Genomic DNA, 12,686 nt, shown 5'->3' with positions numbered 1-12,686 from the left:
GGCTGTTCTCTGCGACAATGAGAGGGGTCACTCTCGCCACTACCCCTCATTCCCAGAACCGTACACTCTGGCCGCGGGAGGGACCACTGCTGGTCTAAGGCACGAGCTGAGTGACAGGACACACCCGACCTGGCCAGCTGTCATCTGCATCTGGCACATAACTGAGCCTCCGCAGGCAGCTGGTAGAAGACTAGTGAATTCCAAGCCTTCCCACTGGAGGCGGTGTTGTGTGGGACACCTAATTCTCTATTGCTGTGTAACACATTAGACCAAGTGTAGTGGTTTGAAACAACAGACATTATCTCACAGGTCCTGTGGGTCAGGAATCCACTGGCTGAGCTAGGTGGCTCTGGCTCAGGGCCAGAGGTTGAAGTCAAACTTCATGGGACCTGCAGTCTCTAGAGGCCATCCTGGAGCAGGCTTCACCTCCAAGCCCACTTCTGTCCATAGTTCCTCCCCACACAGGCTCTCTCTACAGGGCTGCCTGGTGATAGATACACAGCTGGCTGCCCCCAAGAAAAAATGAAAGAACACTGGCAGGATTTAAGTTGCAGTCTTTTATAACCTAATCTAGGAAGTGAGAGCACATCACATCTGCCACTGCAAGTCCCTAAGTCCACACCACTCAACGGACACAAATTTGTAGTGTGAAAGCAGTCGTAGACAACATGTAAAGGAATGGGTGTCTCTGTGTTCCAGTAAAGCTTCAGCGGGGTGAATCTCAGACCCTCCCAGCTCCTGACAGCCGTTTCTTGCTCATCAGATTTAATTAGCAAGTGTCACCAATATAAAAGACCGGTGGAGGGGCTGCCTCTGCTGGTGAGGGAGGTTTGTGGGAATAGGGAGAATTACAAACTCTCAGCCTTTAAAATTTTGCCCAAATACCATACTCCTTCCCAGGGACCCCCTCCCTCCCCTTAGCTTAGGAGGGCTGGTAGGGTCGAGCGTTTCATCAGTGCTGCCTTATTTACCAGCAGCCTCGGGATTCGTCCTCGGCCATGGGTCCCCTGAGACCACAGGAAGTGAGGGGCTTCTTCAGGCCTTCCGTCCACACATTCTTATTCTCAAGATATGTTCTTAGTGGTTCCCTTGGATGTTCACACAGTTTCATTTTCTTTTTCCCTATGTATGCTCCCCAGGGTGGTCAGGTGACACCAGGTGACACTCGAAGCTTTATAATCATTTATAAAGTGTTGGCATAGCCACTGTGTGCCCCGGCCACCTGATCTTTGAATAAATTGCCCTTCGTATACACTTCTTCTCATGCTGCCGCCACAGATAGATAATTTGAGGACTCAGGATGCTACCCCATCCCTTGGATTATCATGATGTTTCTCGCTAGCCGGAGTTTATCCCTGTGCTCCTCAAATACGAGCAACTCAATTCAGAATTAAGAGGCAATTTCCTAAGGCCACTATTGCATCAGCCAGGGACACGAAGGAAATAGTTGGCCCTCTCCAATTTAGTGGAATTCAAGGAAATTTAATAAAGGGACCATTTGCAAAGATGTGACAGGGATGCTGGGAAACAAACAATAGTGCCATATCCTGGGACTAGTAACCCCATGGTATCCCCACACCCAGATCCCCAGAGACCCATGAGGAGAGGGCACCTCTCCAGCTACTTGTGATTTTAATGATGAGATGGAGCCAGCCCAAGGGGGGCAGGAGTGGGGGAAGTACCCTTACCTCCCTTTTTGAGTAAAACAGAAGCTACAGAGTAAAAAACCTATGGACGTAGCAAATACAGAACACAGGCCAGCATCCCACAGCATAGAGCAGGCTGGAAAAGGGTGGAGGGTGGAAGTGGAGGGCAAATAAAAAATAATCCATACAGTTCATTCTGGATTTTCTAAAATTGTGCATCAACAGCATTGCTTTATGAAGAGAAACTGTGAGAGGAGGGCATAGATAAGATGTGTTCCTATGATGTTAAAAAGGCTTGAAACAAACATTTCAGTGACTTAAGCTTAAGGGCTTATATTTGTAATGTTAATTTGATGAACAACATTCACAGTATGAAATAATAAATATAAATTAAGTGTATATCAAGTTATTGTCGTTCACATTAACATTTGGCTAAAAAATTATGGAGCAGTGGCCTCACTGTGCATCAATCTTAAATTAGGATTTTAAGAAACCTCCATGAACACTTTTGATTAAATATCGTTAAGATAACAGGGTCCAACATCAGGTCAAAATGGGTGTCAGTGAATAGAATTTCAGATCCCACCTTCCTCATTTTGGTTTTCCACCCAGGGAGTTTTCTTTTGATATATTTCGTGCACGCGTACACACATCCACACGTTATTTTTTAAAGTCTCCTCCTGATATATTTCGTGCACGCGTACACAGATCCACACGTTATTTTTTAAAGTCTCCTCCTGATATATATCGTGCACGCGTGCACGCATCCACACGTTATTTTTTAACGTCTCCTCCTGTCTTTAGAGGTAGTAGGTGCAGGGGTGAGAGCATGACCAGCCGAGCTGCCTGTGTCCCGCTGCTGGCTTTGCCACTTCCTGGCTGGCTGGAGGCCGGCCTCGCTCATCTGTGAAGCACGAGTAAATGGCACGTCCCTCACAGGGTTGAAGTGAAGGTTGAGACAAATATGCGCAGGGCTTAAAACAGTCCCTGGCAAAGAGTAACGTGTAAGCGATAACCATTATTATCAGATGTCTACAATTAAAATTAAAACCGAGAAGTTATATTTGTCAAGGGCAATGCCCGTCAAGACCATTGCTTATGAATTTCTGGGAATCTCAGGTTTTGTTTGTTTACCTAGTTTTGCTTCCAGTATTACTGAGCCCCTCCTGGGGTCAGGCACTGACATCAGCATGTTCACACTAACTATACATTTAATTTTCCTCATTTTCTCCCATTTGGGTCCAGGAAGCCTCTGAGGGGAGCTCTGGGTTGTGACCCCGGGCGGGTATACTGGGGGAGGGAAATGACTGTCCCAGCACGGCAATGACTGCTGCATTTACGGCGGAAGTGCTGTGACTCTCTTTCTTTCAAGCAACCCGTTCACAAAACCGAAAGGCGAATTCCGAGTCTGAGCCCCGGGCCTCGGGGGCCACCGAGACCCTGACGCCACTGCCGCCTCCGCGCGCAGAGGCAGGCGCCGCCGCCGTCACGTTTAAATAAGGCGCCCTCTTCTCATTGGCCGGGGCTGCTGCCCGATGACTGGCCCCGCTGGGAGGTGGGCGGGGCAGGGCGCTCCCATTGGTGGAGGCGGGAAGTTTAAACAGAGCAAATAACCTGCGCTGTTTGCTCCTGTTACCAATTTGAGAGTCTGTGTGCCTGGCTTGTTTGCCGGGTCCCGGCGATCGCACGAGAAAGGGGGCGAATTCGCTCCAGTTCCCCCAGCTTCCCGAGAGGACACGGTGAGCGTTGCTGCAGGGGCGGCTCGGAGCAGCCCGTTGGGCCCAGAGGCCGCCATGGCGACCAGGCGTCGGGGGCGCGACTGCTGGGAGCGGAGCCCCCCGGAACCGAGGCCGCGACCGGGGCCGCGGGGCCCCCGGACCGAGGAGGAGACGGCCTCCCCGCCGGTCCTGTCCCTCAGCCACTTCTGCAGGTCGCCCTTCCTCTGCTTCGGGGACGTGCGCCTGGGAACCTCGCGGACTCTGCCCCTGGCCCTGGACAACCCCAACGAGGAGGCGACCACCGTGAGGCTGTCCCGTGGCCCGGCCGCCGAGTGTGGCTTCACCGTCTGGCCGAGCGCCTTCGTGCTGCAGGTAAGAGGGGAGTGGGCCCTCCGCGGTCTCCCCGCCGCGCTCCGGGAGGGGCCTCGGAACGAGCAGCAGCGGATCTGAGGCCTGGAGATAAAGCCACGTCCTTCCCTCTAACGCTGGGTGAGCCCTGGTCCCCGGCGCAGAGGAGCCGGGTCGGCGGGGACTGGGGCGGTGACAGCGCGTCCACGCACCTGCGCGGAGCATCCTTAGAAGCCCCTTCCTAGCTTTCTGTTGCAGAGAAGCGTTTTTCATAGACTTCAGGCCTCGAGAAGACTTGCGGTTCTAGAGTAATGGATGGCACTTTTAAAATCAATATTCTTATCTTTCATCTGTCTCTCTATCCATACATCTATCCATCCAGACATCTGTCTGTATTTAAAACTGCCAGGAGTACTTTGGTTAGAGCAGGGTTTTTTAATTGCTTTCCATCAGTCATCTTAAATATCCACTTTAGTTTCCATAGGGAAACTGATTCCACAGAGTCAGGGTAAATACTATTCCGGTGAGCTTGTTTTGGCCAAACGTCTATAGCAACAAAACCAAAAACACTTCCTCAGTGTTGTTTTAAACAAGTATGAACACTTTATTATTTTAATCTTTTTGTTTGTTTGTTTGCTGTAGTGTAGTTTTAACGGTGATTCAAATTTAATTTTATGACTGTTGTTTCAAGAATTTCCTGGGTAGCTTTTCTTCATTGCATTGGCCAGAGTAATGCTCCCATTCCTGTCCCCCAAATCTAGAGAATTTACTTTCTTATTTTGATTTCTGTGGTCTTTCCATTGATTAGAATCTCTGAAAAGGTGAAAAAAAATTAGCTGAGGGAGTCTCACTCCTTATGTAAATAACCGCTTCCTAAGGCAGTGAGAAGAGGCTTTAATCTGAGGTCTGTTGACTTGTGCTAAGCAGTGGTTCAGCTACACTTAAGAACCTGCCCCTTCTCTCTAGTTTATAAATGTTTGCTTTTCTTTTCGTGAAAAGATATATACTTTTTTCTATCTACATAATGCTTCTACTTCTTCTTTTTTGTTTTGTGGAACTAAAGTTTTTGGGTTTGGTTTTTTTAGAATTACACTTTTTATACTGTAAAAGTTAACTGTTCTTATATTTTAAACCATCTATTTATGATGTTTTATGGTTTCTGCTTTAAAAAAAAACTTGTCTTTTATTAGCTCTTGATTTCGCTTAGCTTCAGGTCTGGGTGTGCTGATTCCACTCCACCCACCAAACCACTAAGATAATACATACAAACATAATGTTTACCTTTTACAAATTCTTTTAAACTCTGTTGCCTTATTTAATCCTTACATCAAACTAATGGAGTCCTTATCCACATTTGTAGATAAGTCAGCACTGTCAAAGGGTTTGTGTCCAATGGATCAGGGTAGGCAGCTCAGTTCACTCTTCTGAGTCTTCTGTGTCTCTGTTTTCTCATCTATTAGTTGGAAGTAATGCCAACTGCAGCTGTGCGTGGTGCTCAAATGAGAGAAAGCTTCAAGCAAAAGTCTGGACTCTGTGTCCTGAATAAATGTTCTCTTCCTAATTTTTAATGAGGAAATATGCTCAGAGGGTGGAAATATTTATGCATGGTTTTATTCTTAGCAATTGACAGAGCTGGGATTCCCATCCAGGTCTTATAATTTTAAATCCCATGCACTTTCCCTTATATTGATTTATAGACATGAGACATGGTTCCTCCCTAAAGACATATGTTAGGAGTTTGAGGGAAAAATTCTAAGAAAAAGAAGAAGCTACATCAAACAGCTATCAAGGAGGTTGGGATGTTTTGAGGAGACCAGTGGTTCTCAAATTTAAGAATGCATCAGAATCACCTGGAGGGCTGGTTAAAATACTTTTGGGTCCCCACCTTCAGAGTTTCTGATTCCATATGTGTAGAATAAGACTAGAACTTGCATTTCTAAGAAGTTCCCAGGTGATGCCTCTGCTCCTGGTCCAGGGACCACATTTTGAAAAGCACTGTAGTAGAAAATAAATATTAGAACATCCCTTAACTAAAACACACCCCACACCTTCAGTGAATTAGCATGTCACGGTATGACTAAGCAGCACTTCTCTGAGATGCCTCAAACACTTGCATCAGATTAGTCTGGATTGTTTGTTAAATGAGGGAGATTTCTACTCACCACTCCACACTTACTAATGTGAATTTCTGGGGGTAAATACAGAAAACTCGATGTTAAACAAGGTCTTATGTACGCAGATGGCATCTAACGAACTACTAGGTAAAGTGTTATACTTGCCAAAGAATGACAGAAATTCACAATTAGCATAAAAATAGGTCTACAACACAATGTATCTAGGCCTAATAATGAGTGAGGGCCAGAAGACTGTCATTTGGATATTTTTGTAGAGAAGATTTATTGGGGTCAATCCAAGGAAAACTTTTTAATGTTATTTTCAGTTCCTTTTAATCTCCTAGTCATTCTTTTTAAAACTTCAATAATACTGGTGTGTTAGAATCTGCATAGGACTGCTGTAATGTAGGGGGTTTGTCATTTGGGTCTGAGTCTTCATAATGACATTCAGTTAAAATCACCAGCCATCCTACTGAATGGGATTAAGCTACGTGGTGTTTCCATCCTGACTGCATGTTACCTCAGTGGTGAGCTTTAAAAAAACCACCGGTACCAGGACCCCGCTTCAGCATCACTCCTGGGGAGGACATAGACGAGGGTCGGGGCATTTTTACTTTTTACAAACCCCTCAAGTGATCTCTGTAACCAGGGTTATGAACAACTCAACTGGATGGTTTAACAGACTCATTGGTGCCAGTTCTGGAAATAGGAGCTTTTGCTCTGCAAATGAGTAGAGGCTAACATGAGGCTGCTTGCACTTCTTCAAGAAAATAAGCCACTCGTCTATTGTGCAATGAGTTTGATGCTAATTTGCTGTGACTGGAAGACTTGCACTTATGGCCACAAGGGGGCGGGCCAGATCCATTTAATAACAAGGCAGCTTCAGTTGTCACTGGCTGCAACTACCATTTTCTGATTTGTCACTAATAAAAAGTTTTTAAACAAAGACCACAGAATCTTAGGACTAGATGGAATTATGAGAGATCATCTTGTTTATTGATTGGCAACATTTTTTAATCTTCTCCCAAAGGAGGGAGATGTAGCCCACTTTTTTTATTGTAATTCTGACTTTCTGCTGTCTTTCAGAATCTAGATAAAATAGTAAGATTCTTATCTCAGACACATGGCAATGCTTCTGTTCAAAAAATTAACAGTGATGCATATCCAAGAATGCCATTACTGAAGGTAATATTTAAAAGAAAGTAGTATAACAGATCTGTTCCCTCATTTGTTTGAGTTACCTAAGAAATTTTTTTAAAGGTTGGAGTTGGGGGGCAGGGGAGACCAAATATTTACAAAAGGGAGAAAGTAAAATGCTTTATGTTTTATCTCAGTTTTTACACCTCTGAGGATATTTGTCTCCATAAAATGTGAAGTTTTGTAGCTAGACTATCACTGCAGTCCAAAAAGCATGTATCAGTTCTAAATCCCTTGACATTTTTCAGAACTGACTCGCTCTCACTGTCTCAGTCTATGGATTGTTGCAGATTAACGAAGGGCTTCCTCATGGGAAGGTGAGGCATGGAAAAGGAAAAGGGGATGAGCGCTCTGAGCATCTTCTTCCCAATATGCTCTCCTTGTGAGTTAGCTGATTAACCTTTCAGTTAAGGATAAAAAGACTAGCACTTCATTTTGGTATGCCTTAAAGAAAATAAGCAAACAAACAAAACCAAACCAAACCTCTGCAGCCACAAAATGTACACCTAAGTAATGCTGTTTATAATGTTCAAATCTGTTAAAGAGATTACGTATATACCATAGTCCTCTGCTGCTCTCTCCAACCTCATGTATCGCAGGTCATTTGCCTTCCCGCCAGCATTAAGCCACACTGGTCCTCTATCTGTTTCTAGGGCTACACTAAGCAGTTTCTTGTTTCAGGGCTGTGTACATGCTGGCACGTTCTGCTGAATTGCTCCTCCCTGAGCTCTGTCTGTCCAGCTCATTCTTATACTTTGTCTTAGCTTAAAAATTAGTATTATACTCTCTGATCACCCAGTTAGAGATTACAGATCCCTTCACTATGGCTCTCTCAAACCTTTTTTTTTTTGTTTTATTGATAACAGTATTGGGGGCTTGTATTTTTGTATTTATCTTTTCACTTAGATTTTGTAATTTCTTTTATTGAGAAGCATATAGTGTCCATGGGGCCAGAGACCATGTCTACTTTTCATTCATTCAATAATTTTGTCACTTAAATATTTAATGTATGCCTATCCTGTGTCAGGCACTATGTATGCTATTAGGCACACAATAACTGTTTGTTAAATAACAGTAACTCTTTAGAAGGGAAACCCCCTTTAAAATTTTTCTGTATATAATTTGAGAAGCAAGTAGTAAGAGTTCACACTCTTGAATTTATCCTAAACAGATAATTTCATTTGAAGCTCAATAAGAACAAAATTTGATAGATATGCCCATTAAGTAAGTTGTACAGGAAAACCTTGGAGATATTGTGGGTTCAGTTTCAGACCACTGCAATAGAGTGAAAATCATAGTAAAGCGAGTCACAAGAATGTTTTGGTTTTCCAGTGCATATAAAAGTTATGTTTACACTATACTGTAATTGTTAAGTGTACAATAGCATCATGTCTAAAAAGACAATATACATATCTTAAGAAGACTACTACTAAAAGATGCTAACAATCTGAGCCTTCAGCAAACTGTAATCATTTTGCTCATGGAAGGTTTGCCTTGATGCTGATGCTGCTGACTGATCAGGGTGGTGAAGGGTGGGGTCGCCATGGCAATTTCTTCAAGCAAGACAACAGTGAAGTTTGCTGCATTGATTGACTCTTCCTTTCATGAATGATTTCTCTGTAGCCTATGATGCTGTTTGATAGCATTTTAACCACAGTAGAACGTCTTTCAAAATTAAAGTCAATCCTCTCAAACCCTGCCTTGTTTTATCAACTAAGTTTATGTAATATTCTAAATCCTTTGTTGTCATTTCAGTAATCTTCACAGCATCTTCACCAGGAGTAGATTCTACCTCTAGAAACCACTCTCTTTGTTCATCCATAAGAAGGAATTTCTCATCCATTCAAGTTTTATCATGAAATTGCAGCAGTTCAGTCACATCTGCAAGCACCACTTTTAAGTCTGTTGTCCGAGTCCAAGCTCGTACTACTCACCACACAACAGGACAATAAATCTAGAGACAAGTTGTTAGGGCAAGGAGTAGTGACTTTATTTGGAAAGCCAGCTGATCAAGAAGATGGTAGACTAGTATTCTAAAGAACCATCTTACCTGAGTTAGAATTCAAGCTTCATTTATATTAAAAGAGGAGGGTCTATTGTTAGTTGTTGCAAACTTCTTGGTGTCAGAATCCTTTGCTCTTGCAACGATCCCTGTAGGTCAGGTCATGATGTTCCTATAAACCTCCAACAAGACAAATGTTATTCTCTGTTCTGCAACTTTTTAATCTCTATATGAATGGAAAAGTGTTATACCTTTAAAGGTCAGAGCCTTGAGAATGGGCTATCTTGTATATTTCAGGCTATAGGCAACATTCTTAACTTATAGCAAAAGCAATAGAGTACAAAGTTTAAAGTAAAAGAAACAGATCTAATATGGAGTCAGATTTGTTCTTCCCTATTACAATTCTAGTTCTCTTGCTATTTCTACCATATCTTCAGTTACTTCCTTCACTGAAGTCTTGAAGGAAGTAACTGAAACCCTCAAAGTCATTCATGAGGATTAGAATCAACTTCTTCCAGACTCCTGTTAGTGTTGATATTTTGACGTCTTCTCATGAATCATGAATGTCCTTAATGGCATCCAGAATGGTGAATCCCTTTCAGAAAGTTTTCAGTTTACTTTTCCCAGATCCATCTGAAGAATCACTGTCTATGGCAACTATAGCCTTATGAAATGTTTTTCTTAATAAGATTTGAAAGTCGAAATTACTCCTTGATCTATGGGCTGCAGAATAGATGTTGTGCTAGCAGGCATGAAAATAACATTAATCTCACTGCTACCTCAGAGCTCTTGGGTGACCACGTGCATTGTCAGTGAGCAATAATATTTTGAAAGGAATTTAGTCTGTTTTTCTGAGCAGTGTGTCTCAACAGCGGGCTTGAAATATTGGTAAACCATGTTGTAAAGAGATGTGCCATCATCCAGATTTAGTTGTTCCATTTACAGAACACAGGCAGAGTAGATTCAGCATAATTCTTAAGGGCCATAGGACTTTCAGAATAGTAAGCGAGCATTAGCTTCAACTTGAAGTCACCAGTTGCATTAGTCCCTAAGGAGAGAGTCAGCCTGTCCTTTGAAGCCAGGCATTGACTTTTCCTCTCCAGCTATGAAAGTCCTACATTGTGTCTTCATCCTATAGAAGGCTGTTTCCTCTACACTGAAAACCTGTTGTTGAGTGAAATCACCTTCATTAATTATCTTAGGAGTTCTCCTGGATAACTTGCTGCAGCTTCTACATCAGCACTTAGTGCTTCACCTTGTACTTTTAATGTTGTGAAGATGACTTCTTTGCTTAAACCTCATGAACCAAGCTCTGCCAGCTTCAAACTCTTCTACAGTTTCTTTAATTCTCTCAGCCTTCATAGAATTGCAGAGAGTTAGGATCTTAACCCTGGATGAGGCTTTGGCTTAAGGGAATGTTGTGGCTGGTTTGATCTTCTATCCAGACCATTAATACTTTCTCCATGTCAGCAATAAGGCTGTTTTGCTTTCTTATCATTCTTGTGTTCACTGGAGTAGCATTTTTAATTTCCTTTGTTAACCAAGAATTCCAAGAACTGGTTGAAATAAGGAGGTGTTTATTTGGGTTTGTTAGGACTCCAGCCCAGGAGACACAGATCCAAAAAGTACTTGAATTGTGTTCCATCAGACTACAAAATGGGGAAAGCTTATTAAGGCAAAAAACAGGAAGGTGACATAAGTTGTTCATCAAGGATTAGGACTGGAGCTGGCAAGACGTAAGGGTGCTTGTTAAGCCAGGATTGGTTGGGGTCCAAAAGGGTTGCAGAGTTGCAAGGGGAAACCTTGAGACCATAATGTTGCAGCTGTCAGTTCTAGCAGATACTGTGTTGAGAACGGCTGGTAGTATTGATTTCAGAGAGACAGAAGTGAGCCGTGGCTTGAAGTGAGATCTTAGTCCCCTGCCCAGGAATTGAACCTGGGTAACCTGGATGAAAACCAGGAATCCTAGCTGCCAGACCACCAGGGGCCAGAGGCTAGAAGCAAAGTGGCCCTGGCTCTTACCCTCCGTTTGAAAGCGAGAATGTTTCAAGGAGGCAAAAACTGTAAAAACATGTACAAAGTTTATTATTAGAGACACAGCACAACAAGTGCGAGAGCACACAGAGAAGCAGTTTGTTTATTTAAGACTGAAGCAAGGGCTTCCCTAGTGGCGCAGTGGTTGAGAGTCTGCATGCCGATGCAGAGGACGCGGGTTCGTGCCCCGGTCCGGGAAGATCCCACGTGCTGCGGAGCAGCTGGGCCCGTGAGCCATGGCCGCTGAGCCTGCGTGTCCGGAGCCTGCGCTCCGCAACGGGAGAGGCCACAACAGTGAGAGGCCCCCGTACCACAAAGAAGAAAAAAAAAAAAGAAAGACTGAAGCAAGGCAGAAATACACACCTGGGGAGAAAGGGTGTGGGTGTCCTTCCTAATGAAAAAGAGCGCAGTGAAGAGGCGATTTAAACCCTTTATATAGGACAGCCCTTCCGGGTCTTTGTTTACCTTTGGCCAATTATCTCACTTCTTTTCCCACAAATGACCTGTTCTAGGACCCTCCCCAACATGCGTGTGCATCTTTTTTCCAAGACGGGTTCCATCACAGGGGCTGTGAGAGGCTTGGCATCACCTATTATGGGGTGGTGCCCCCTCCTTTTTGACCCCCAAGGAGTCAGGAGTGGTCATCTTATCTCGTTACTCCAGCAGAGCTCAGCTCCTGCCATTAACTTTGTCCTTGGAGTGTCCAGGGAGAACGGATTTTCCTCCGCTTGACAAACACCAGCTGTCCAGCCCAAGGGCCCATCTACCTCCTACCTCAGTATCCTTGAGTCTGATACCGTTCAGGAAATTCAGGTTGTCACTGATGCAGGAATGTGTCTAAAACCACATCCACGATGGCCACCGGGTTCCATTTTGGATGCCTGAACAACAGTTGCTCCATTTTGAGTTTTAAATGATCTTAAATAAGCCATCACCTTTAAGAACGTTTCCTTTTCATTCACAGCTGGACGCAGGAGGCCTAGCTTGCCTCCTGTCAACGCTTCCAACATGCCTTCCTCACTCAGCTTAATCATTTCTAGCTTTTGATTTAAAGTGAGAAACATGCGACTCTTGCTTTCACTTGAACACTTAGAGACCGTCGAAGGGTTGTTAATTGGTCTAATTTCAATGTTGTTGTGTCTCAGGGAACCAGGGAACATGGAGGCCGAGGGAGAGACACGGGGGAACAGCTGGTCCGTGGAGCTGTCAGAACACACAGCATTTCTCAGTGAAGGATGCTGTCTTCTATGGGCTCAGTTTCTGGACCCCAAACGATTACAATACTAACATCAAAGATCACAGAGCACCAGAACAAATATTATAATGAAAAAGTTGGAAATATTACAAGAATTACCAAAATGTGACACAGAGATACAAATACTGAGCAAATACTGTGGGAAAAATGGCACCAATAGACTTGCTCAATGAGGGGTTGCCACAAACCTTCAATTTGTTAAAAAAAATGCAATATCTATGAAGCAAAATAAAGAAAAATAAAACAAGGTATGTCTGTATATGACAAAAAAAGATAGAACATTCACTGACCTAATGATTTCTATATGCGGAGCACGCATCACAGAACCAGAAACAACCTAGCGTGGAACCAAAATAATCTAGCCTACCACAG

The 12,686-nt window shown here is 43.7% G+C and overlaps 1 protein-coding gene across 3 annotated transcripts in view; it reads left to right on the top strand.

Annotated features, from left to right (window-relative positions):
* Positions 1-3,252: 3,252 nt before the first annotated feature.
* ASPM (assembly factor for spindle microtubules) overlaps positions 3,253-12,686 on the top strand; it is a 58,560-nt gene continuing 49,126 nt past the window's right edge. For 2 of the 3 annotated variants that reach the window (XM_060091456.1, XM_060091455.1), the window contains exon 1: positions 3,253-3,736. In XM_060091456.1, coding sequence (XP_059947439.1) covers positions 3,440-3,736 — 297 coding nt within the window. In that variant the 5' untranslated portion in view covers positions 3,253-3,439. The remainder of the gene's footprint in view (positions 3,737-12,686) is intronic. The other variant, XM_060091457.1, reaches the window with a different exon arrangement.

This window comes from Mesoplodon densirostris, chromosome 2 (assembly GCF_025265405.1).
Source record: "Mesoplodon densirostris isolate mMesDen1 chromosome 2, mMesDen1 primary haplotype, whole genome shotgun sequence".
In the NCBI taxonomy this organism is placed as follows: domain Eukaryota; kingdom Metazoa; phylum Chordata; class Mammalia; order Artiodactyla; family Ziphiidae; genus Mesoplodon; species Mesoplodon densirostris.
The sequence above is the reverse complement of the archived record's forward strand: the minus strand, read 5'-3'. Positions and strand labels throughout refer to the sequence as shown.